This window comes from Thalassophryne amazonica, chromosome 14 (genome assembly GCF_902500255.1).
Source record: "Thalassophryne amazonica chromosome 14, fThaAma1.1, whole genome shotgun sequence".
Lineage (NCBI taxonomy): Eukaryota > Metazoa > Chordata > Actinopteri > Batrachoidiformes > Batrachoididae > Thalassophryne > Thalassophryne amazonica.
This window is the reverse complement of record NC_047116.1, coordinates 68,885,254-68,912,374: the sequence shown is the minus strand read 5'-3', so window position 1 is coordinate 68,912,374 and position 27,121 is coordinate 68,885,254. Positions and strand designations below refer to the sequence as shown.

The 27,121-nt window shown below is 40.8% G+C and overlaps 1 protein-coding gene across 10 annotated transcripts in view; it reads right to left on the bottom strand.

Annotated features, from left to right (window-relative positions):
* stxbp5l (syntaxin binding protein 5-like) overlaps positions 1-27,121 on the bottom strand; it is a 773,590-nt gene that overhangs the window by 652,467 nt on the left and 94,002 nt on the right. For all 10 annotated transcript variants that reach the window (XM_034186808.1, XM_034186799.1, XM_034186803.1 and 7 more), the window contains exon 2: positions 7,521-7,618. In XM_034186808.1, the coding sequence (XP_034042699.1) occupies positions 7,521-7,618 (98 nt within the window). The remainder of the gene's footprint in view (positions 1-7,520; positions 7,619-27,121) is intronic.

Here is a 27,121-nt window from a genome sequence, read left to right as displayed (position 1 = left end):
ACAGTAGACAAAAAAGGAGAGGAGATATGACATTGTATTTATCTTCTATTTTTGGAAGGTGGATAAGAAAAATTGAAAATTGGAGGGAAATGATGAAATGTCCTTGGTAACTTGTATGCACACTTACTATAAAGCAAGGCAGCCACTATCTTGTCAAAGTGCAGTATTATCGCAAAGCCTACCTAAAACACTAATGTACCCTGAAAGGAAAAACACACACAAAAGACAACATGAGATAATCAATGACAGTAAAACCCAACGCTGTAATCGAGGAACTTCATTGTCTGAACATGTTCAGACAATGACAATGAAGGACAAGGAGAAGGTGAAGTGAATACATAAATGCAGAAATGAGGCAAAAGAAGCTCCTCAAGGCAAGGAGATGGACAGAGATAGCGAATAAGAAAAAGAAGAAGAGTGTACACATAAGAGACAGAGAAAGACAGTGACAGGCCACGAGAGCCGAAGGTTTGTGTGTGCAGCATGTCAATACAAACCCTAAGACACTCAAGGGCCTCCATCAAGCTGAAATCTCAGCCTGGCACTGCAACTAGGCACTTATTAGGGAGATACAGAGAGGTGATGGATTCAGAGGGGGAGAGACAGGAATGTGAATATTTAATTTCTAAATTGGGCTCTGTTAATCATGTAATCCAGTCACATTGTGGACTGTTTTTCATCAGCCATTCCCTGTATCATCAAACACCACTGTGTCCTTCAATCTTTGACTCTCTTATTCATCTTTCTCTCAAATATCTCTTCGTCTCAGCTGAGAAATCTCTCTCTCACTTTTGCTCATGTGTCTGAGCACCTATATATACTGTCTGCCTCGACTCAACCATCTCCTGCCTGTTTTTTTTTGTTTTTGTCCTTCTCCATGCCTGGGACCGTGTGGCCCAGGGGATGAGTTGCTAAATGGACAGGTCTGATCCTGTGACATGACAGCCATGCAATATGCGCTGCAAAAGGGATGACAACGGAGGCAAGGGAGGAGGAGGGATGCAGAAGGCGCGGTGCGGCGGCACAGGAAAAACACCTCCGTGTTGATAACCATTTGTAAAATCCAGGCGGCTTTTGATGGCTTTCAGTGGAGTGAGTATATGAGAAATTGTTTAACAGCTGGACATGTTCCAAGTTGTCCTTAAGGCTTCCAACAGAGGTGTTTTTCCTGTGGCGGAGTGTCGCAGCGGCTGCGAGCCGGCGCTGCAATACGTCCGGACGTCTTTCATTAAAAAAATCTCCTTTAACAGTGGAATATCCGGATAAAATGCTGAAACCGACTTCTTCTGAAACTTCTCTGTTGTCTCACGACGTCTTGGATCAATAGAGCCTGAAATGTGGAGGTTTTCGGCTTGAAACAGGCTGACAACGGCGCCTGGGAGTGCTGCGTGAAGTCTCGCACCGTGGGAAGTCCTTAAAGCGACAGTATCACCTCAAAATCTCTCATCAGCCGTTAAAATTTTCACCAAAAACCAGCTTAATTTTTCGAACCGTGTCCACTTCGATGTGCCTCACAGCTTTAGAAAAAAATTTGATCAAACAAAGCGCCAGTCTCTCAGCAACTTCTCAGACAAAGGAATTCCGACGAGGGGCTGGATGACTCCTCCCACAAGGAGTACTCACAGGCGAATGACGTCACCGACAGGCATGGGAAAACTCATGCATGCGCACGAGGGTTCAAGCATGTCTGACGTAAAAACATATGAATGAAATCCATATAGTTTTTGAAAAAAATAAAAAGGACCTATACTTTATTGACAGCCCTCGTATATGGATTTGAATGACGTGTGATTACACCAATCATGCTTGAACCCTCAGGCGCATGCGTGAGTTTTTTCACACGTGTCGGTGATGTCATTTCCCTGTGGGCAGGCCTTGAGTGAGATGTGGTCCCGCCCTCTCGGCTGAATTCCTTTGTTTCACACGCTGCTCGAGACGGCGCGCGTTGCTTTATCAAAATTTTTCTAGACCTGTGAGGAATATCCGACTGGACGCTATTCGAGAAATTAAGATGGTTTTCGGTGAAAAGTTTAACAGCTGATGAGAGATTATGGGGTGTTTCTGTCGGTGTAAGGACTTCCCACGGAGCGGGACGTCGTGCAGCGCTTCCAGGCGCCGTCGTCGGCGTGTTTCAACCTGAAAACATCCTAATTTAAGGCTTAATTCACCCAGGATGTCGTGAGAGAACAGAGAAGATTCAGAAGAGGCTGGCATGAGGACTTTATGAGGACATTCCACTGTTTAAGGACATTTTTTAATGAAAGACGTGCACGCAAATTTGCCGAGTCATTTCCGTGACGACTCTGTGTGCGCCGCGACAGGAAAAACACCTCCGTGTTGAAAACCATTTCTAAAATTCAGGCGGCTTTTGATGGCTTTCAACAAGTGAGTAACTGAGAAATTGTTTAACAGCTTGGGCATGTTCCAACTTGCCCGTTAAGGTTTCCAACGGAGGTGTTTTTCCTGTCGCGACCCCCCGCGGTCGGGTCCGGCCCGACATGCAACTCTGCCCGCACGTTCTTTCATTATAAAATGTCCGTTAACAATGGAATGTCCGAATAAACTCCTCATGCCAACTTCTTCTGAAAGTTCTCTGTTCTCTGACGACTTACTGGGTCAACAGAGCCTGAAATGTGGAAGTTTTCAACTTGAAACGGCGAGACGCTGCCGCCTCGAAGCGCAGATCGCCGTCAGGCGCCGTGGGCCGTCCTTACGGCGACACTACCAGACCAAAATCTCTCATCAGCCGTTAAAATTTTTACCGAAAACCAGCTGAATTTATCGAATGGTGTCCACTCAGTTGTGGCTTACAGTTTTGAAAAAATTTTGATTAAACAAAGCAGCAGTCTCTGAGCCATTCCTAAACAATGAAAAAATCAACGAGAGGGTGGGCGACTCCTCACTCAAAGACTGCCCACAGGCGAATGACGTAACCGACAGGCGTGAAAAAACTCTTGCATGCCCACGAGGGTTCAAGCATGTCTGATGTAATCACACGTGATTCAAATCCATATGCTTTTTGAAAAAATAATAGGTCGGATACTTTTCTAATAGACCTCGTATAGTCATTTCAACTTGTAATTTCGCCAAAATATGTAATTTCCTTTAATGTTGCTATCAGGACAGAGTCATTTCTGAAATATGAATTTAAGCACAATAAGTGGAGAGCTTCTACCTGTGTAAATGTCTTTTGACTTTGATTTTGTGGACATTTTTAATGATCCGTTCATTTATTGTTAAAATATAAAATGAAACAGCTTTTTAAAAAATAATAAAATAGTTGCTGTTCAAAGAGCCTTTATTTAGAAGCAGGTGATGTTCTGCTGGATTCTCTGGACCAGATGAAGGTCTCTTCTGCAGGTTTGAACTCTGGTGGTGTTGCTGAAAAGCAGATATGTTTTCTTTCGACTGGACTTCGTGGTGTTCAGCTCATCAATGGAAGTTTGGTTGTCTGCACAGCAAATGTTCCTGATTGGGACAAATAAAAATATTTCTTTAAATATAAAGAAACACTAAACAGTTTATATATATAAAAAAAGGGGGAAAACGGGAAAAAAAACGCCCGAAAAAATAAGTTATTTAATGTTGAGCTTTTGTGGTGTCTGAAAAAAGCTGTAGCTTTATTTGGTAAAAATAAAAAGACTGAACCATTTAGAAATTAAAGTGTTCACTCAGATCAACTGTTCTAAAAGGCTACGCTAACATTAGCCAATCATTAAACCTTCAAAGCAGTTAAGTAAACGTCACGTAACGTTTTATTTTTACATTATTCTCACCTCGATAAAGCTGCAGAACTAAACTCCGTTGGGCAAACTGGGACTTCGCATATATCCAAAAAGTGGGAGATTTCAGACTGAGGGGGTCTGCTCCATCACCCCGGCTGCCTGCCTCGGTCTGCCCAGTGATGATGCCTGAAGGCCGGCTTCTCCGTGCGGTTTGGTCACCTGATCCAGCCCTAACTATAAGCTTTAGCAAAAAGGAAAGTTTTAAGCTTAATCTTAAAAGTAGAGAGGGTGTCTGTCTCCCTAATCTGAATTGGGAGCTGGTCTCACAGGAGAGGAGCCTGAAAGCTGAAGGCTCTGCCTCCCATTCTACTCTTAAAAACCCTAGGAACTACAAGTAAGCCTGCAGTCTGAGAGTGAAGCGCTCTATTGGAGTGATATGGTACTATGAGGTCCCTAAGATAAGATGGGACCTGATTATTCAAAACCTTATAAGTAAGAAGAAGAATTTTAAATTCTATTCTGGAATTAACAGGGAGCCAATGAAGAGAAGCCAATATGGGTGAAATATGCTCTCTCCTTCTAGTCCCTGTCAGTACTCTAGCTGCAGCATTTTGAAGTAACTGAAGGCTTTTCAGGGAACATTTAGGACAACCTGATAATAATGAATTACAGTAGTCCAGCCTAGTGCAGACCAGTCCAGCCAAATGCAAACAATGGTGCCCAGTGGTCACCAACCCACTAACACTGATTAACCGGTAGATTTTTAACATGAAGCCAGTGCATAGTCATTATTAGCTGCAGCGTGCAACCCCAATTGTATATGTATCCATATATCCTACATCTGTTTGTTTACTGCTTGAGTTACACTAAGTGCAGTCGATGGTAGTAACTATATATCTAACAGTTAGCATCAACCATGTTTAGTGTTAAACAGTAACTGTTAGCGTTAATCATAGTGAACCTGATATGTGCACGCAGGTAAATGATACAAACATACACTCACTAGCCACTTAATTAGGTACACCTGTTCAATAGGGTACCACAGTCTCTTTTCAACCCTACGTGATATCGCAGGATTTGAACACTTACGGGGACTGCAGCGCTGTTGCACAATTTATACACAGCATAACTTCACACGGATAAATGGTATACTGTTTTGTTTTCAGCTGCAATCACCAAAGCAGTCGCAAAAAGTATATATATATATATATTTTTTTTTTTCGGTTCCCAGTGGAGAAGGAAAGGTGAGGCAGATGGGAGACGTCATGTCGGTAAGTGTTAGCCAATACAGCTAACCTGAAAAACCGCCTTGACACGTTTGTGCTCCAGATCATAAACAAACTGCAATACATGTCCACTTTCTACCACATCATCACTTTTTCTTTGGATTTCCACTTTGTTTGCATGTAATTTGCCCAAAAACTCATTGAAAATACTGTGATTGGTCCCCTGGAAGTAGAGAGATGATGTCATATGGGTCATATTTTATCCCTTTAGCGCCCACCTTCAAACAAGATTGCAGTACCCAATTGCTTATTAACATAAATAGCTAATAAACCAATCACATGGCATCAACTCAGTATATTTAGGCATCTAGGGGTGGTTAAGACAACTTGTTGAAGTTTAAACCGAGCATCAGATTGGGGAAGAAAGGGAATTTAAGTGACTTTGATTGTGGCATGGTTGTTGGTGCCAAGAGGGCTGGTCTGAGTATTTCATTAACTGCTGATCTACTGGGATTTTCATGCACAACCACCACTAGGGTTTACAGAGGTATCCAGTGAGCGAAAGTTGTGTGGACAAAAATGCTTTGTTGATGTCAGAGGTGAGAGGAGAATGGACAGAATGGATGTTATCGTGTCAATATGGACAAACATCTCTGAGGACTTTCCTTCCTTTCCTGCATGCAGTGAAGGAGAACCGGCATGGCACTACACACAAAAGTGTTTGCTACAACTTCCAGGAAAAAGACAGTCAATTTCTACTACCTTCATTCGAGAAACTGTGTTCTCAGAAGGGGTCAAAATGCAAAATAATAATAATAATATATATATATATATATATATATATATATATATATATATATATATATATATATATATATATATATTCATACCTGACAGCCATTATTGTCCTGTTGTTACAATCTTAGAAGAAAAGTACATTTCACAAGTATGTCACCTGTTTGTTCTCAGTCTGTTTGTTGTCCCTCGAGACAGAAGTTATTCTGTGAGTGTACGAAATACACTGAAAATGGCCAGATTCAGTCAGTAAATTTGTGCTGCCAAGAGTGTCTGTGGAAGTTCAGATTGAAAAAAAAAATCTTTAACTTTGGCCCAAGCGTTAGTGTTTACTATGTGTGTTTAGAATGTATGTCCAAGTGTCCTGTTTCGTTTCACTGTTATTTCTTTGCAACCTTCAATATGCGTTATAATAGAAACAATGCAAAAAAATAAGCTACTCAGCTGGAACAACAATGCATTCTGTCAACAGAGTACAGAATTAGGACTAAAATAGAAGTTTATTATGCAGATGTTACAACTCAGCAGGAAGTGGACTTGTTGGTTTTGAAAATGTTTCACTCCTCATCCAAGTAACTTTTAAGTTTTAAGAAGTACGTCTGTATGGTACGCTCAATATAAAGCCTAAGGTCAATCTATTCAGTAAAATAGATTAATGCAATAATTTCTCTTTGGAAATGTTAAAGTTTACTTGTCTCTAGAGTATTGGGTGTATGAGCAATAACGAATGTGTGAAGCATCTTGAATTTGCTTGGGGACTAGTGAAATGCACTATAAGGATGACATTACAAGTGAGAAAGATGATGTCTTAGAGCTCCCCCCAAACTGAAGAATGTTTTTTTTTCCCATTTCACTTCAGTGTTATCTTTCCACAGCAAGCCTACTTTCTGTTTGATCTCAGAAATGAAGGAGAGTAGGCCCTGATTTGTACTCCACTGTGAGACCACTTAGGAATATTAGGGCTGTGTGTATTTCTCTGTGTAATTGGAGTTGCATCAGGAAGGGCATCCGGTGTGGAACATGTCAAATCCCAATGCAGATCTGTACTGGATCTGCTGTGGTGAACAACTGAGGGCAGCCAAAAGACAAACAACAACACAGATATCATCCTTTACACCCCTTGCAAGCAATCTGTCCTCTCTCTGTATTGTATATTAGTCATCCTGCACAATATTAGCAAGGTGAAATCCAGATGGAAATATGTTTCTACAAGCTTGGCCAGCAGCTGCCCTGGTAGAGTATTGGCCTTATTATGTGTGAGGGATCTGGTGTTCGGAGCAACAAAGATGTATCACTGAGTTACATTGGAAAACTGAAGAAGTCAGTTTGAACTGAGTGGCAAAACATCTTGAAATCCAAAAGAAATGACAAAAATGCAAAAATTACCAGGTTTTGTAGAGAAACTGTGAATATGTCCAAATTAATGCCTCCATTCAATTCACAAGTGGCAAATAGAAGAGCCTGAATGAGATCCACAACACCATCAAAAAGAAGCATATCAACAGCTGTGGGCAAGACGTCTGAACAATATGGTGACAACAAGGCACTGTAATGGGCTACTCAGTGTCAATGAATGGATGATATCAACTTGCTCCTGCTGAAGGATGAGAAACAAACCCTCATATCTCTCATTGTGGAAATTCTAAGAGGTTGTCAAAGTTACAAATTTAAAAGTAATACTGAAAATAAAGGAACACCACACATTTTATGTTTTCAAAGTTTTCTAATGTTTCCCCAGCTTTTAAGAGCTGAGCAGATGAAAGGTAAAGGATACATTCGTACACCACCTGATCTGGACCCAATAGCGAGGATCTTCTGCACAGGATCAAAAGCCAAAGCTGTTGGCTGGTAAGGGAAACCATGTCGCACTGTCTGCAAGACAAAAACATATAATACATTCATAAGAACAACAAAATTATTTTTAGTTACTCTTGAGTAAATTGTTCAATATTCTAATTCCAGGTGAAGTCAGTTAAAGCAAACTTTAGAAACTGCTATGTGTCCATTTAGTAAAACAAAGTATGGATGCATCACAAATAAAACATTTTTTTCCCAGTATTCTATCAACTTAGAATGTAGCTAATGGCAAAATATAATTAATTATTCATGACACTGGAAAATAATAAAGCTGTGATTGACATATTTTGATTCATGTGCATTTTTCAGACATGTAAACCAACTTTGAAAACCTATCCAGGTGGATAATATAGTCAAGACAGTGTTTTCACATTTATCACAAGTCCAGCTGACGGCCCAGTCACACGGTACTTAATGAAGGGCAACGAAGCCCAAATGAAACAAGAAATCTGGACTTTCGTTGACTCTCGTTGGCATCATTTAACCTTCACGCAGCTTCATTCCTGCAGCTAGCTCTTCGTCAGATTTTTAAACTGTTGAAAAATCTGAACAAATACCATGAAAAACTCAATTTGTCCATGTTTCGTTTTGCTGTCATTCTTGACGGTTATTTTTCATTTTCTTAGTTTTTGTAATGTTAGCATTTAGTGTGACTTCGTTCGACCAACTGAAGGTTTTCACACAGTGCACAAGCCATTTCTGAGCAGTGCTGCTGCTGCTGCGTTCATGTACCATTGGAAATTGCAGGGCCTGTTTGCTTGGAATTTTTATCTGGGGGGGGGGGGGTCAGCTTCACTGGGCTCAGGCACCTTATATAGGCCAGAATTAATCTTTTGTGTGGATACAATTAATTATTTTGCCATAAGCAACTGCTGAATTTGAAACAACAAAAAAAGTTGTGTAATTTATGACCATGCTTGAATGCAGCATCAGCGGAAGCAGCAGCTCCTGCTTGTGTTTATTATTTTTTATTTAATATAACAATATGAGTGTAGGGACGACAATCCAGCCCTTATGTACATGTGGCAACAGGTAGATAATTCAAATGATTATATAAAGAGCTGTTCTGGAAGGCAGAATTCACACTGTGGATCAGCTGCTGCTCGTGGAATAACTGCACAGGTGACTCAATGCACGTTCACATGGACTGATCAGTTTACTGCTCTGAATCATCTTTACACATATATGTATTCCCCCTTTTGACAATTTTCTAGTATAAATCAATATATATGGCTTGGCAACATAATACACTGATACAGCAGTGACCACGGCACACCAGAGTTTTTTTTTTTTTTTTTAATTGGAGCAAGACAGAGTGCCCAGCATGTCGTCAGACAGTAAAGGTTCTGATGATGAGGAGATGATCCCTCTTTTGTTCTGGATGAGGACCCAGAGCAGGTGGACCCACCGATGTGCGCACAGATCTCCACAGCTTCTGTTTGCAGTTTCTCAAGGACTCAGGTGCTATGAGCTCCGTCCCAGCGTCGAGTCCTGGAACTCAGAGATGCAGACATACAGTGCTCCAGCAGTGGCTCCAGGCACATTTTGTTTAATGCATTGGGATCAACGTTAGATTCAGTTTCACTTTGCTCCTCTTTCGTCCCTTTTGTGCTCTTGCTTCGCAGGCTATTCGGTGATAAAGCTCATTCGTCCACCTTTTCTCAACAAACTGTGACTTTTTTACTTTTTTCCCTTCGTTCAGGAATCGTCGTGTGCCGTGTGACTGGACCACATGTGATTGAACACATGTTGAAGGTCAGTGTAAAACATTCCTCACTGGGTGCCACAACCTGCCAGTAGGGACTGCAAAGCATCATGGTTTTCACGCAAACAGAATTGAACAGTAAATGTCCACATCAAAATTCACATTAAGAAATTTGAATATTTAATGACCATAAACTTTCATAAGGGTTTCTATTAAATCACATACATCATGGTAAGAACAGCTGCTAACAACATACCAAATATGAAGGGAACCCAACAAATATTTTATGATATGTTGGAAAAAGTCTTCATACATTCAAAGTTTCATGTCCACAAAATTGACGAACACTCCTAATTCTTTTGACCTGATCGGAGTCAGACCGGGGTTCAGTGCTAACAAATAAATCAAGTGTGAAGAAAATCCCTTGAGTGACTGTTGAGATGTAGTTCTGGAAAGATTTGAGACAATGTAATAACCCTCACACAGACCTCTCCTGCAGTGATGGATCATGATAATTATAATGAGCCAAATGGTCTTTTTGTGGTGACTGATATGTCAACAAGCAATGACCAACTAGTCACTGTGCCATCATTTGAATAATGCCGTCCACAGTCCCACTGAAGTTCTTAATGAAGGTTATCAGTGTGCTGTTAGCCTTGTACAATGCCAAGCACACCAGTATATGTGTGGGGCATTGCAAGTTTACTTTTAGTCAATCCAGGCTGTTGACTCATATGCCTATTGAACTTGGTTGGTATGATGCCTGAGAGGAGCTTCCATGACATGGAGAGACAGGTAACTTGAGGATGTCATACCTTTGTGGGGGTCAGGATTGTTCTGCCCTTTGTTCTGGCAGTTTACTGTGGTGCTTAGGTCCACCAGCCACTTTGAAATGGTAGATAGATAGATAGATAGATAGATAGATAGATAGATAGATAGATAGATAGATAGATAGATAGATAGATAGATAGATAGATAGATAGATAGATAGATAGATAGATAGATAGATAGATAGATAGATAGATAGATAGATAGATAGATAGATAGATAGATAGATAGATAGATAGATAGATAGATAGATAGATAGATAGATAGATAGATAGATAGATAGATAGATAGATAGATAGATAGATAGATAGATAGATAGATAGATAGATAGATAGATAGATAGATAGATAGATAGATAGATAGATAGATAGATAGATAGATAGATAGATAGATAGATAGATAGATAGATAGATAGATAGAAGCATTTTCCATACCATAACATATACTGTACTTCACACTATTTTTGAGATGACCTGAAGCCCTAACATGCATGTTATTCACATTGACTCCCTTGTGAACACAATCACCACTTACACTCACATTTGCATGTACAAATAATGAGAACACATTGCTTGAGGCTTCAAATGCAACTGTATACATAATTATACATGTTATATTGTCCATTTATGAAAGTGTGGTAGGATGTATATTTGAGAGAACATAATTTAAGCCCATGTGTATTCAAATGTAAATACTTTAAATGTCAGGTTCTGCCCCGGCTCGGGATTCATGTCCGAGTTTTTCTTTTACTCATGTCCAGGCTTCCTCTGAGGATTCTACTGTTTAATTTTTCATATATATATATACTTTTGTCATTTCAGTTTGTTTCTTTTCTTTGTGTAATTCTTTTGTTACTGGTGTAATTCTCTGTTCATCATTTATTTTCTGTTTAACCAACAGTTTGTTTTGACATTTTTTCATTGTTTATTGTATTCACTTTTTTACTTCAGCCATAGTCTGTTCTGTTCTAGTTTTGGTTATAGTCTTTTGTTTCACTTGTCGTCTTCTTTTGGGGTTTGGCACCTTATTGCCTAGTTTCCCCTTTTGTTTTTTTCACATTTATAATTGTTAGACTTTGGGTCTCACCTTTCCTTTGTCACTTAGTTTTTCGGTCTCTAATTTCTCTTGTTCCTGTCTGCTTTGCTTTTGTTTCACTTCACTATCTTGCACCTGCTTTTGTGTTTGTCAGTCACATGCCTTCCAGAAACTTCCTCCCACATGTTCCTTGTTCACGCGCTAAATAGCCTGCCCATTATATAAGCCCTCACAGTCCCACAGTTCCTTGCCAGTTTGTTGAATTTATTCACATGCCAGCCCCATACCTTAGTTCTGTTTGGCTTAGTAGTTTTTTTTTTTTTTTTTACCTTGCTCTTGCTTGTTTTCTCTGACTTCCACCTTGCTGTAAACCTGAACACTGCTCGTTTTTTGACCCTGCCTCTGTCTCTGCCTTTTGTACACCTCTACACTGTGTGTTTGACCTCAGCTTGTTTTTTGAACCATGCCTCAGCTTGTATCCTGCTTGATACCTCAGCTTCACTGTCTAAATTCCTGTGTACTGAATCTCCTGTTAGTTTACCAGATAAAGCCTTTCATTCGCCCCAAACCTCCATGTCTGTGAGTCTGCATGTGCCTCCTACTGCTTTCTGTGCCAAGTCACCTCGAACCCTGACATTAAAACATTTCCAGTAAAAGTATGCCAAGCCTTGCCTGGTCTTAACTCTCCCAGTCTGTTGCCGTTTTCTGCCATCACTCATGTAAATGTTGCCATCAAATGCTCTGCTGACAGTAATCTCCTGTGCTAGAATGTAGAGAAATGGACATAACCACTGTTGTGTGGAGCTGTGTTGCAATAAAAATTGTGTAATAATGACTTGAATAACTATCTTTGTGACAAAAAAAGTTATTTACATCACCTGGAAGTTGCAGCCTTAAATATTGCTATTTTAAATGCACTAATCACATATACTGCAAATGAAAGCAACATATCAAACAGTTGTGATAGTGCTTTTTTGGTGTGTGTGTGGGGGGGGGGGTCATAATCACAAAGCAAAAGTTGTCTGTCACACAAACACCAGCTTTATATAGCAGGTTGACTCAATTAAAACTGTTTGTGCCCCACTGAGATAAAACTGGAAAATAATAAATAAAATATATATCGAAGACAAGTGATGTGTGGAAACATCCTATTCATGCCTGCTTTATTAAAATAATAAGAGAAGAATTCCTCATGGAACTTGCAATACTGCTGTTAATGTTACAAAATGTAATATGCCTGACATGGCTACCGCTGTAATGAAATAGATATAGGAAATGTATACTGCAGGCACAATATGAAAGTTTCCTCTATATCCCTGAAGACGTTCAGCACTGCCAGTGATCACAGACTGCACTGGAAATTTTAATTTCTCAGACAGCGTTGATAAAACACAGATAGTCATTTTTTTTCTTTCATGTGTAAAAGTCTAACATAAAACTACATGGTAATAAAGACAGTTTATGGCTAGAATGATGCAATCTCAGCCTTACTGTTCACAGTTTCAAATTGTATTATAATCAGACACACTCAAAAAACGGACTCATTGGATTTCTATCTAATAATTATATGTAGTCCCATCTAAATTAAATTAAATTATCTTACATGGATGTGCCTTATTTGAGTTGGGGCTACATATACTAGATGGAAATGCTGCACATAATTGAATTGAGTAGAGTTTTTTTTTTTTTTTTTGAGTGCACCCTGTCACCGCTACCTTGTCTTACAGTAGTGTTCAGAATAATAGTAGTGCTATGTGACTAAAAAGATTAATCCAGGTTTTGAGTATATTTCTTATTGTTACATGGGAAACAAGGTACCAGTAGATTCAGTAGATTCTCACAAATCCAACAAGACCAAGCATTCATGATATGCACACTCTTAAGGCTATGAAATTGGTCTATTAGTAAAAAAAAGTAGAAAAGAGGGTGTTCACAATAATAGTAGTGTGGCATTCAATCAGTGAGTTCGTCAATTTTGTGGAACAAACAGGTGTGAATCAGGTCTCCCCTATTTAAGGATGAAGCCAGCACCTGTTGAACATGCTTTTCTCTTTGAAAGCCTGAGCAAAATGGGACGTTCAAGACATTGTTCAGAAGAACAGTGTAGTTTGATTAAAAAGTTGATTGGAGAGGGGAAAACTTATACACAGGTGCAAAAAATTATAGGCTGTTCATCTACAATGATCTCTAGTGCTTTAAAATGGACAAAAAAAACAACAAAAAAAAAACAGAGACGCATGGAAGAAAATGGAAAACAACCATCAAAATGGACAGAAGAATAACCAGAATGGTAAAGGCTCACCCATTGATCAGCTCCAGGATGATCAAAGACAGTCTGGAGTTACCTGTAAGTGCTATGACAGTTAGAAGACACCTGTGTGAAGCTAATTTATGTGCAAGAATCCCCCACAAAGTTCCTCTGTTAAATAAAAGACATGTGCAGAAGAGGTTACAATTTGCCAAAGAACACATCAACTGGCCTAAAGAGAAATGGAGGAATATTTTGTGGACTGATGAGAGTAAAATTGTTCTTTTTGGGTCCAAGGGCTGCAGACAGTTTGTGAGATGACCCACAAACTCTGAATTCAAGCCACAGTTCACAGTGAACACAGTGAAGCATGGTGGTGCAAGCATCATGATATGGGCATGTTTGTCCTACTATGGTGTTGGGCCTATATATCACATCATCATGGATCAGTTTGGATATGTCAAAATACTTGAAGAGGTCATGTTGCCTTATGCTGAAGAGGACATGCCCTTGAAATGGGTGTTTCAACAAGACAATGACCCCAAGCACACTAGTAAACCAGCAAAATCTTGGTTCCAAACCCTCAAAATTAATGTTTTGGAGTGGCCTGCCCAATCCCCGGACCTAAATCCAATTGAGAACTTGTGGGGTAACATCAAAAAAGCTGTTTCTGAAGCAAAACCAAGAAATGTGAATGAATTGTGGAATGTTGTTAAAGAATCTTGGAGTGGAATAACAGCTGAAAGGTGCCACAAGTTGGTTGACTCCATGCCTCGCAGATGTGAAGAAATCATGACAAATTGTGGTTATACAACTAAATACTAGTTTAGTGATTCATAGGATTGCTAAAAAGCAGTTTGAACATAATAGTTGTGCCATGCAGGAAATCACCCCACACCACTCCACCGAGAGGCGCGTGTCACTGGGGGATTTCCCCACATTGAAATAATTTAAAAATATATCACATTTGCAGCAGATCACCGCGCACTGGCACGCCATGCTGGCTGCATGTGTTCACGAGGTGAGAGCCCGGCTCTTGGTGACACAATTAAGTATTATACATTGTGGTGTTTAATTAATTTTTTGCTCCACTGCTGTGTGCACGACTTTCCATGTGCTCGCACTGTGTTCGTGTGCATGAACATGAGCATGCATGAAACTGTTGCTGCGGTATCATGTATGCCTGTCTGCCCATGCGTCCCTCACAACAGCACGTGGAATGTTTTGTGGTTCCCCGTTTCGTTTTTGGTTTGCAGATTTTCTTCCAGTTTCTGTGTCGATCGTGTTATTATGTGTGAAGGGGCCTTTCTTTAGAAAATTTTAACCTGGCAATCCATGGTCACTTTAATATGAAATGTACAGTCCTGCATCTGTCTGATGTCTGTTTTTAATTTGACACCTTGCATGCACAGTCACGGAAAGCTGACAGTCTGCAGTCAGCTGATAGGTGCTTTATGTCCACAGCAAAGCATATGAACAAAGTGATCACACAAGAATGAGTGCACGCCTTCACCTTGATGTGTTTTATTTAATCTCCACTCTTTCTGTCTGCACATGGCAGCTTCACACCATGCCATGTGCTCAGACGCTGGCTCGTCCTGATGAGGATGTGAGTGCTCACACACACATGTACACTGCATGTTCTCCAGCGGAGTTGCAGGACATAGCAGTCAGATTTTGCAGCAGTGCACTGCGCTGGACAGAGACTGGACTCCGGGACCTTCAGCCACAGCTGACAATGTAGGATTCATGATGTGTGTGTGTGTGTGTGTGTGTTGTGTGTGTGTGTGTGTGTGTGTGTGCGTGTGTGTGTGTGTGTGTTGTTGGGTTGGGGGTGGAGCAACATACTCCACAAGCCATTTGTGCGTGTGTGTGTGTGTGTGTGTGTGTATGTGTGTGTGCGTGTGTGTGTGTGTGTGTGTTGTTGGGTTGGGGGTGGAGTAACACACACCACACGCCATTTGTGTGTGCGTGTTTGGGGGGGGCACAGTTACATCCATGTGTGTTGCTAGGTGATGCCACACTCTGACAATTTTGACAGACAGGTTGAATGTGGTCGCCTGCTGTCTACTATCGTACCAGTAGCACGAATAGCCCCGCCTTTTCTAAGTGTGCAGCAAGCGGTGTTAGATGTCCGTGTGCGACACCTGGAATTTGGCCGACACCTGCCGAGAGGGGGATCCAATGAGCACCCGCAGGGCATTCACTGTCTTTCGACCGCTTGTGTGCATGAATGGTTGTAGCAACAGGTGTACGAGGCATTTGAGGCAGTTCCGATTTTTCACGAATGGCATGCAATTCCTCCTTCGTGTGCTAGTTGGCTTCAATTGTGTTATGTGTGAAGGGGCCCTAACGTTTACAAAATCTATGACTAACATATTAGGCTTATACAGAAATGTAGGTGCACTTAGGTGCATTTTCTGCCATGGTGGTTTACTTTTTTGCATCCCCCACAAGTGTCAGGAGAACCCCCCGTGTGATCTGTGACATTGCTGTCATAGACTGTATGGGTTGCTACAAGGCCGTCTGTTCTTTTGAAATTTCACCCTTCAGTGGAACTTTTTTTCTTGTCAATGCAAATTTTGATCATACTGGTAATGTCATATTATGAATCCCCTATGTAAAAGGCTAATACATAAAATTATAGTGGTTCCAAATAAAATTCTTTATATGACTTAAATCTTAAAAAAAAAAACCCAAACAAACAAAAAAAAAACAAAGCTTGTACACATTTAACTAACCCTTATTTTAAGGGCCTTAACATGAAGTTTTATGAACAACTGCAATTTAATGTATTTAATGGTGGGCATAATGGAATAGGCTACAAAAAATAAATACATAAAAAATAAAAACATATGAAAAAATAGCACCACAAAAGTGACTAGGTTACTTATGGCCACAAAGTCAGCAGTAACTTCATCAGTGGAGTAGTGTGTGGATGCCAGCAAGCTTATGGTCAATTGTAGAGCCGGAAGGGTTTTCTGTCAGCGTGTACTCTGTGTTCTAAATCCAAGATTTAGAGCTCTGGCCCAGGTTGGCCACAAGCAATGCCAGGCAGTGCAGCTGACGCACAATAGACAATGTACTCAGATTACTGTAAGTACAAAGTGCTTTTCTATAAAAAGGAACAGGTTTCAATTGGCTTAAGTTAAAAGATTGTAGTGAAAGCTGTGAAAGAGAAGTTAAATAGTGAGTAGGCCATGATATAAAACCAGTGTTTTCACTGAACATTATGTATTAACAGAGAATAACCCATCTTCCATGCAGATACAGTGAATTTAATAAACTAAAGAAAAAAGTTCAACATGACATCAGTCAGTGACTCCAATGATTGCTCATAACTGATTGAAAATTGATTTTGTGATACACTGGCATGGGATGAGCCTAGACATTAACAATACAAAAAAAATAAATACATTGTGCACAGACTGCATCAGATAGCTGAAGTAACCAAAATCGATGCTAAATTATTAGTTAATTTCAATTCATATTCCATAGCAATAAGAACCAGTTTGTTGTTCTTTCTGCATTTTGGCAGCAGTGTTCAGTTTGCAGTTTTGAGTGCCCCAGGAGAAGAAAACATAATTGGCCTGAGGTGAACCCATGAACATGGTGCAAAGTAAATAATCTCAGAGGACACATGAAGAATGCACCTCTTACCAAGTTCAAACACTGTGGAATTTTAACAACACGATTATGTCTTGTGTACAGCCCCTCCGAATATACACTACATTTTACCACATGTAAGAAATTTCAGTTGTGGACTAGCTGTCACTGGACATGACTAACTGGTTCCCTTGAGATTACTGTATCAGTTTTAGAGAAAATGATGTAAAAAAAATACCCCAGCACTGCCTCCCTCCATCACATGAACAGGGACGTTTTGTCTTCATACCGTAATAAAACCCACCACACCCTAACTCAATGATTTTCAACCTTTTTTGAGCCGCAGCACCCTTTTTATATTTACAAAATACTGCAGCACACCACCAACCAAAATAATATCATAATTCTACTACCTCTGGTTTTGCGCAAAACCCAATTATTGCAATAGAAAATCGATACAGAAAACACCGCATTTCGAAAATCCTCAAGCATTTTGCACTCTGATCTCAAGTAGGGCTGTCACGATTAGGAATTTCTGGAGACGATTAATTGTCAGACAAATAATTGCGATTGACGAATATATTGTCTATTTTTTTTTTCTTTTTTCCCTTCTTTATATTCTACTATTGTAGTATAATTACACAACTCTGGAAGAATGTTTGGCTTCTGTGAGTGGAGAAACTGGGAATGGTGCAACATTTTTATTTTTATCTTCATTTTACATACAGTCCCAACTTTTTCTGAATTGTGGTTGTTTCTGTTGCATTTCTGAAATTGTTTCTCCTCATCAGTCACGTTTTGTGCTTAAACACTGCATTAAGCTCAAGATTGAACAAATAAATACCTTTGGAAAGTAACAGCTGTTAAAGTTCAGAGTTCTCACCCGCTTTTTGTGATCTGTGCATCTGAACATCACCACAGCTTCTCCATGTCAGGGTTTTTTTTTTTTTTTTTTTTTGTGGCTCAGTTCATTCATATATTTTCATTTTTTAAATATGTTTTTAAAGCTATTTGACCATTTATTTCATCTCATGATCTCATAAATTCAGCATACGACGCGCACATGGTGTGAACAGGACGGTAACGGCAGAATCACACCTTTAGAGAAAGTTCAGAGAGAAGTAAAAGCAGCTTCACGTTTTAGCTTTGTTTTTTAACATGTTCACTCGGGTTAAAATCCTCTCTCTGCTCCACGCTCGCTGCGCACTGATGGTTCTCAGACTGTAACGTGTCGCGCCTGCATTCAGGAATCTCCCTCATGCACCCCCTCCCTCACAGTCTGCAGCCTGTTGACTCTGCGCGCACGCACACACACACACACAGACACACACACACCGACAGCTCCGCATTTTAGACGGCTTTTGAAGAAGACGGCCACTGTTTTAATAGGCCGTCTTATCCAAACGGCAGGGCGGATCACTCTTCAGCCTCCATGTTATTGTCCCGCCTTAAGGCGAGGCTGCAGCACAATGACATCAGATTCTGAGTCGTTTTATGCTTTGTGGATAAAATAAATAATTCACGGTAATTGCGAATATGAAAAATAATCGCGAATATGAAAAATAATCGCGATTGACGAATATTGTAATAATTGTGACAGCCCTAATCTCAAGTGATTTTTTTTAGACGTGTCGACACTTTTATTCACAATAATCTGCCACTCTAATATTCACGGAGCACAGAGGCTGCCTTCAGCGAACCCAGTTGTGAGCGAGAAGGCCCAAGTCTGACCACAGTGACATCAACGGAGGTCAGGCCGCCTTCCCCGCAAACCTCCACAGCCAATGCGGTTTCTCCTTCACCAGAGGAGCCATGCTCAGTGAGCAGCTGAGATTCACACTGTAGTCAACAACCCGTAACCATGGAGACGCACAACGCTATGTGCACAAGTATGTCTATTATACTATAGTACAGCGCTTTGCTGCCATCTACTGGAATAAAATCAATCAATCAATCAATTTTTTTATATAGCGCCAAATCACAACAAACAGTTGCCCCAAGGCGCTTTATATTGTAAGGCAAGGCCATACAATAATAATGTAAAACCCCAACGGTCAAAACGACCCCCTGTGAGCAAGCACTTGGCTACAGTGGGAAGGAAAAACTCCCTTTTAACAGGAAGAAACCTCCAGCAGAACCAGGCTCAGGGAGGGGCAGTCTTCTGCTGGGACTGGTTGGGGCTGAGGGAGAGAACCAGGAAAAAGACATGCTGTGGAGGGGAGCAGAGATCGATCACTAATGATTAAATGCAGAGTGGTGCATACAGAGCAAAAAGAGAAAGAAACAGTGCATCATGGGAACCCCCCAGCAGTCTACGTCTATAGCAGCATAACTAAGGGATGGTTCAGGGTCACCTGATCCAGCCCTAACTATAAGCTTTAGCAAAAAGGAAAGTTTTAAGCCTAATCTTAAAAGTAGAGAGGGTGTCTGTCTCCCTGATCTGAATTGGGAGCTGGTTCCACAGGAGAGGAGCCTGAAAGCTGAAGGCTCTGCCTCCCATTCTACTCTTACAAACCCTAGGAACTACAAGTAAGCCTGCAGTCTGAGAGCGAAGCGCTCTATTGGGGTGATATGGTACTACGAGGTCCCTAAGATAAGATGGGACCTGATTATTCAAAACCTTATAAGTAAGAAGAAGAATTTTTAATTTTATTCTAGAATTAACAGGAAGCCAATGAAGAGAGGCCAATATGGGTGAGATATGCTCTCTCCTTCTAGTCCCCATCAGTACTCTAGCTGCAGCATTTTGAATTAACTGAAGGCTTTTTAGGGAACTTTTAGGACAACCTGATAATAATGAATTACAATAGCCCAGCCTAGAGGAAATAAATGCATGAATTAGTTTTTCAGCATCACTCTGAGACAAGACCTTTCTGATTTTAGAGATATTGCGTAAATGCAAAAAAGCAGTCCTACATATTTGTTTAATATGCGCTTTGAATGACATATCCTGATCAAAAATGACTCCAAGATTTCTCACAGTATTACTAGAGGTCAGGGTAATGCCATCCAGAGTAAGGATCTGGTTAGACACCATGTTTCTAAGATTTGTGGGGCCAAGTACAATAACTTCAGTTTTATCTGAGTTTAAAAGCAGGGAATTAGAGGTCATCCATGTCTTTATGTCTGTAAGACAATCCTGCAGTTTAGCTAATTGGTGTGTGTCCTCTGGCTTCATGGATAGATAAAGCTGGGTATCATCTGCGTAACAATGAAAATTTAAGCAATACCGTCTAATAATACTGCCTAAGGGAAGCATGTATAAAGTGAATAAAATTGGTCCTAGCACAGAACCTTGTGGAACTCCATAATTAACTTTAGTCTGTGAAGAAGATTCCCCATTTACATGAACAAATTGTAATCTATTAGACAAATATGATTCAAACCACCGCAGCGCAGTGCCTTTAATACCTACGGCATGCTCTAATCTCTGTAATAAAATTTTATGGTCAACAGTATCAAAAGCAGCACTGAGGTCTAACAGAACAAGCACAGAGATGAGTCCACTGTCCGAGGCCATAAGAAGATCATTTGTAACCTTCACTAATGCTGTTTCTGTACTATGATGAATTCTAAAACCTGACTGAAACTCTTCAAATAGACCATTCCTCTGCAGATGATCAGTTAGCTGTTTTACAACTACCCTTTCAAGAATTTTTGAGAGAAAAGGAAGGTTGGAGATTGGCCTATAATTAGCTAAGATAGCTGGGTCAAGTGATGGCTTTTTAAGTAATGGTTTAATTACTGCCACCTTAAAAGCCTGTGGTACATAGCCAACTAACAAAGATAGATTGATCATATTTAAGATCGAAGCATTAAATAATGGTAGGGCTTCCTTGAGCAGCCTGGTAGGAATGGGGTCTAATAAACATGTTGATGGTTTGGATGAAGTAACTAATGAAAATAACTCAGACAGAACAATCGGAGAGAAAGAGTCTAACCAAATACCGGCATCACTGAAAGCAGCCAAAGATAACGATACGTCTTTGGGATGGTTATGAGTAATTTTTTCTCTAATAGTTAAAATTTTGTTAGCAAAGAAAGTCATGAAGTCATTACTAGTTAAAGTTAATGGAATACTCAGCTCAATAGAGCTCTGACTCTTTGTCAGCCTGGCTACAGTGCTGAAAAGAAACCTGGGGTTGTTCTTATTTTCTTCAATTAGTGATGAGTAGAAAGATGTCCTAGCTTTACGGAGGGCTTTTTTATAGAGCAACAGACTCTTTTTCCAGGCTAAGTGAAGATCTTCTAAATTAGTGAGACGTCATTTCCTCTCCAACTTACGGGTTATCTGCTTTAAGCTACGAGTTTGTGAGTTATACCACGGAGTCAGGCACTTCTGATTTAAAGCTCTCTTTTTTAGAGGAGCTACAGCATCCAAAGTTGTCTTCAATGAGGATGTAAAACTATTGACGAGATACTCTATCTCACTTACAGAGTTTAGGTAGCTACTCTGCACTGTGTTGGTATATGGCATTAGAGAACATAAAGAAGGAATCATATCCTTAAACCTAGTTACAGCGCTTTCTGAAAGACTTCTAGTGTAATGAAACTTATTCCCCACTGCTGGGTAGTCCATCAGAGTAAATGTAAATGTTATTAAGAAATGATCAGACAGAAGGGAGTTTTCAGGGAATACTGTTAAGTCTTCTATTTCCATACCATAAGTCAGAACAAGATCTAAGATATGATTAAAGTGGTGGGTGGACTCATTTACTTTTTGAGCAAAGCCAATAGAGTCTAATAATAGATTAAATGCAGTGTTGAGGCTGTCATTCTCAGCATCTGTGTGGATGTTAAAATCGCCCACTATAATTATCTTATCTGAGCTAAGCACTAAGTCAGACAAAAGGTCTGAAAATTCACAGAGAAACTCACAGTAACGACCAGGTGGACGATAGATAATAACAAATAAAACTGGTTTTTGGGACTTCCAATTTGGATGGACAAGACTAAGAGTCAAGCTTTCAAATGAATTAAAGCTCTGTCTGGGTTTTTGATTAATTAATAAGCTGGAATGGAAGATTGCTGCTAATCCTCCGCCCCGGCCCGTGCTACGAGCATTCTGACAGTTAGTGTGACTCGGGGGTGTTCACTCATTTAAACTAACATATTCATCCTGCTGTAACCAGGTTTCTGTAAGGCAGAATAAATCAATATGTTGATCAATTATTATATCATTTACCAACAGGGACTTAGAAGAGAGAGACCTAATGTTTAATAGACCACATTTAACTGTTTTAGTCTGTGGTGCAGTTGAAGGTGCTATATTATTTTTTCTTTTTGAATTTTTATGCTTAAATAGATTTTTGCTGGTTATTGGTAGTCTGGGAGCAGGCACCGTCTCTACGGGGATGGGGTAATGAGGGGATGGCAGGGGGAGAGAAGCTGCAGAGAGGTGTGTAAGACTACAACTCTGCTTCCTGGTCCCAACCCTGGATAGTCACGGTTTGGAGGATTTAAGAAAATTGGCCAGATTTCTAGAAATTAGAGCTGCTCCATCCAAAGTGGGATGGATGCCGTCTCTCCTAACAAGACCAGGTTTTCCCCAGAAGCTTTGCCAATTATCGATGAAGCCCACCTCATTTTTTGGACACCACTCAGACAGCCAGCAATTCAAGGAGAACATGCGGCTAAACATGTCACTCCCGGTCTGATTGGGGAGGGGCCCAGAGAAAACTACAGCGTCCGACATTGTTTTTGCAAAGTTACACACCGATTTAATGTTAATTTTAGTGACCTCCGATTGGCGTAACCGGGTGTCATTACTGCCGACGTGAATTACAATCTTACCAAATTTACGCTTAGCCTTAGCCAGCAGTTTCAAATTTCCTTCAATGTCGCCTGCTCTGGCCCCCGGAAGACAATTGACTATGGTTGCTGGTGTCGCTAACTTCACATTTCGCAAAACAGAGTCGCCAATAACCAGAGTTTGATCCTCGGCGGGTGTGTCGTTGAGTGGGGAAAAACAGTTAGAGATGTGAACGGGTTGGCGGTGTACACGGGGCTTCTGTTTAGGGCTACGCTTCCTCCTCACAGTCACCCAGTCAGCCTGCTTTCCCGGCTGCTCGGGATCTGCCAGGGGGTAACTAACGGCGGCTAAGCTACCTTGGTCCGCACCGACTACAGGGGCCTGGCTAGCTGTAGAATTTTCCACGGTGCGGAGCCGAGTCTCCAATTCGCCCAGCCTGGCCTCCAAAGCTACGAATAAGCTACACTTATTACAAGTACCGTTACTGCTAAAGGAGGCCGAGGAATAACTAAACATTTCACACCCAGAGCAGAAAAGTGCAGGAGAGACAGGAGAAGCCGCCATGCTAAATCGGCTAAGAGCTAGTAGCTACGCTAAGCTAGCGGATTCCTAAAAACACGCAAAGTGAATAATGTGTAAATAATTTAGAGGTGATTCAGCAGAAGGAGTGCTTTAGTTAAGGCACGTAAAGATTACACTGGGAAACAAATCATAATCTAGATAACTAGATCAATCTAACTGTGCAGATTAAACACCTAACAGATACAGAAAAACACAGCTGTGCTCCGGAACAGGAAGTGATACAATACCGCAGTGAGAGCCAACCATCAGAGCATTACATCATATGCCACACTATTACAGCACATACATGTTGTGTGTTGGGGGGGCGTGGCTGGATGTTTTGGTGTTCTTTTCTTTTCTTTGCTCTCCAGGTGGCATGAGGGCTGATTTGTCTGTGAAGAAGGTGCTGGCTGAAGAGTCTTCACCCTCATCAACATCATGGAAAGCACCTGTGATTGGTGCTCACGTGCAACCTGGACGACTTGCAGCTGAAGCAGATAATTGGATGGCGTTCTGCATTTAAGTCATGTGTGATTTGAGCAGAACTGCTGGGAACTCGACCTTGTGACGTTCGTTTGTGAGACGCTGAGGACCGCGCCTGGGTTTTGACACATTGAGCCCGTGAAGCAGGGAGGGGTGAGGACACATGCTGTCAGCACACACTAAAGGTAATTAAGTGTTTAAGTAATTGTTGATAGTAACTTGGTGTTTTGTTACACAGTATACTGGAATTGTGAAGAGAATTGTGCAGTTTGCTTCTCACTGCTGTGGCGTGAAGGATAAGTGATCCTCCACTTGTTGTGAGAAGCTGCTCATTTGCATAAAGTAAAAAAAAGGACACTGACCTGAGTGTGTTGCTGATAGCGTGTGTTTATTGGAAGATATAGTTGTATCTGTTGACTTACCTCACCTTCTCTTTGCTTCACAGAGAATCAGTTTGTCGTGTCCACCTGGGGGGTGTTTGGAGGTGGTAGGAAGTCCAGGAGCGCCGGCTTTAATCCTTGCGGGCGCTGGAGAGCGAGCCACGAATCACTCCACCAGAGGGACGTTGTTTTTATGTTTTTACACTTTTAAGCACAGGTGAATAATAAATAGTTTCTGTTTGGAACCGCTTTCTGGTTATTTTTAGCGCTGGGTCCTGTCTGACGCAGGTCCGCTCCTCAACCCGCGTCGACACATAACAATACACCCGATAATGGTGATATTTGATAATTGCCCATGGCACCCCTGACGATTGATCACAGCACCCTAGGGTGCCGCGGCACCCCGGTTGAGAATCACTGCCCTAACTGATGACACATTAAAGCCACACTGTGTAGAACTTATGGTCCTCTAGTGCTGAGTTTGCATTATGCTTGCACTGGTCACAATTTTACTTTTTTGATGATAGGGATTCATGCTAACTTCTTTTCTGATAAACAATATGTATCATCTTCCATTTTGCAAAAATGAGGGTTCTCAAACTCTCACTTTGATAGCTTGTTGCTCATCATGTTAACTCAGCCACATGGAATGTACAGCCAGTATATTCAGAGTGCTGGCCCCAAGCCTGGATAAATGAGGAGGGTTGTGTCAGGAAGGGCATCCAGGGTAAAAAAAAAAAAAAAAAAGCCAACACAACAATGCTGATTACAAATCGGATTTCCATACCAGATGGCTCGAGGCTGGGGTTAAAAATGACTGGCACCAGGGTTGCAGCAAAAATTGGGCTACTGTTAAGTGAAGAAGAAGAAAAGGAGGAGAACATTTCCAAAGACAGAGGGCGAGGAGAACTAGAAGGGTGGAAGTGAGAGTCAGGAGTTTGAACATTGGCAGTATGACTGGTAAAGGAGACAGTTGGGTGATATGATAGGGAGGAGAACAGTAGACATACTATGTGCCCAAGAGACAAAATGGAAAGGAAAAAAAGGCCAGGAGCATTGGAGGTGAGTTCAAGAGGTGGTGTTGTGGTCATTTTAATGAAAAAGTGTGTTAAGAGTGTGTTTGATGTTACGTGAGTGTCTGACAGGGTGATGAGTGTGAAATTAGAATTTGAAGGCGTGATGATGAATGTCATCAGTGCATATGCCCCACAGGTAGGTTGCAAGACAAAGGAGAAAGAAGATTTATGGAGTGAGTAAGATGAGGTGATGAGGAGTGGTGATTGGAGTGGACTATAATGGGCATGTTGGTGAAGGGAACAGAGGTGATGAGGAAGTAATGGGTAGATATGGTATCAAGGAGAGGAATGTGGAAGGGCAGATGATAGTTGATTGCAAAAACAATGGAAATGGCTGTGGTGAATACTTACTTTAAGAAAAAGGAGGAGCACAGGGTGACATACAACCCCAATTCCAATGAAATTGGGATGGGTAAAATGTAAATAAAAACAGAATACAGTGATTTGCAAATCCTCTTCAACCTATATTCAATTGAATACACCACAAAGACAAGATATTTAATGTTCAAGTTGATAAACATTATTGTTTTGGTGCAAATATTTGCTCATTTTGAAAGGGATACCTGCAACACATTTCAAAAAAGTTTGGACAGGACAATTAAAGACTGGGAAAGTTGATGAATGCTCAAAGAACACCTAATTGGAAACAGGTGAGTGTCATGATTGGGTACAAAAGGAGCATCCCCAAAAGGCTTAGCCATGGGGCGAGGATCACCACTTTGTGAACGTGTGTGTGAAAAAATAGTCCAACAGTTTAAGAACAATGTTGGTTTTAGGCGTTGCTGCTTACATGTAGAAAGTTCTCCAGATTCTCTGAATCTTCCAATTATATTATGGAATGTAGATGATGGAGTCCCTAAATTCCTTGCAATTGAATCCTGAGAAATATTGTTCTTAAACTAGCATCCATTTCAAAATGAGCAAATATTTACACAAAAACAACAAAGTTTATCAGTTTGAACATTAAATATCTTGTCTTTGTGGTGTATTCAATTGAATATAGGTTGAAGAGGATTTGCAAATAATTGTATTCTGTTTTTATTTACATTTTACACAGCATCCCAACTTCACTGGAATTGGGGTTGTATCAAAGTGGAGGAAGGTGCACACAGGTGGACTACATTCTTTGTAGGAGATGCAAGCTAAAACAAATAGCAGACTGTAAGGTGGTGGCAGGAGGGAGTGTAGCTAGACAGCATCAGATGGTGATTTGTAGGATAACAGTAAAGGTGAAGAAGAGGGAGAGAGTGAGAGCTCAACAAAGGATCAGATGGTGGAAAGCTGATTCGGGGAGGAGGTGAGAAAGGCATTGGATGGAGGTGAAGCAGTTTTGGGCAACTGGAAAAGTACTCCAGATGTAGTGAGGAAGACAGCTAAGAAGATGCTGGATGTAGCATCTGGACAGTGGAAGGAAGACAAGGAGACTTAGTGGTGGAACAAAGTTGTTCAGGAAAGCATAAAGAGGAAGAAGTTGGTGAAAAAGAAGTGGGTTGGAGAGATGAAGAAAACAGACAAGGAGTACAAGGAGATGTGGTGCAAAGTGAAAAGAGGCAAACTCTAAGAAAAAAAGCATATTAAACACTAATTAAACACTAATGAAGGACAAAAGGACTTGCATTGATTGGTGAGACAAAGTGGCCATGGTGGAAAGGATGTGAAGCAGGTTAGGGTGATAAAGGATGCAGATGGTAATACGCAGAGAAGGAGAGTGTTGAGAGCTGATGAATAAAATAAATGAGATAAAGAAAAGACTGGATGATGTGGAGAAAGTAAATCAGGATGTGCAAGGGATGAGTAAGGATGAAGTGAGGCAGCTGCAAAGATGATGAAGAGTGGAAAGGCAG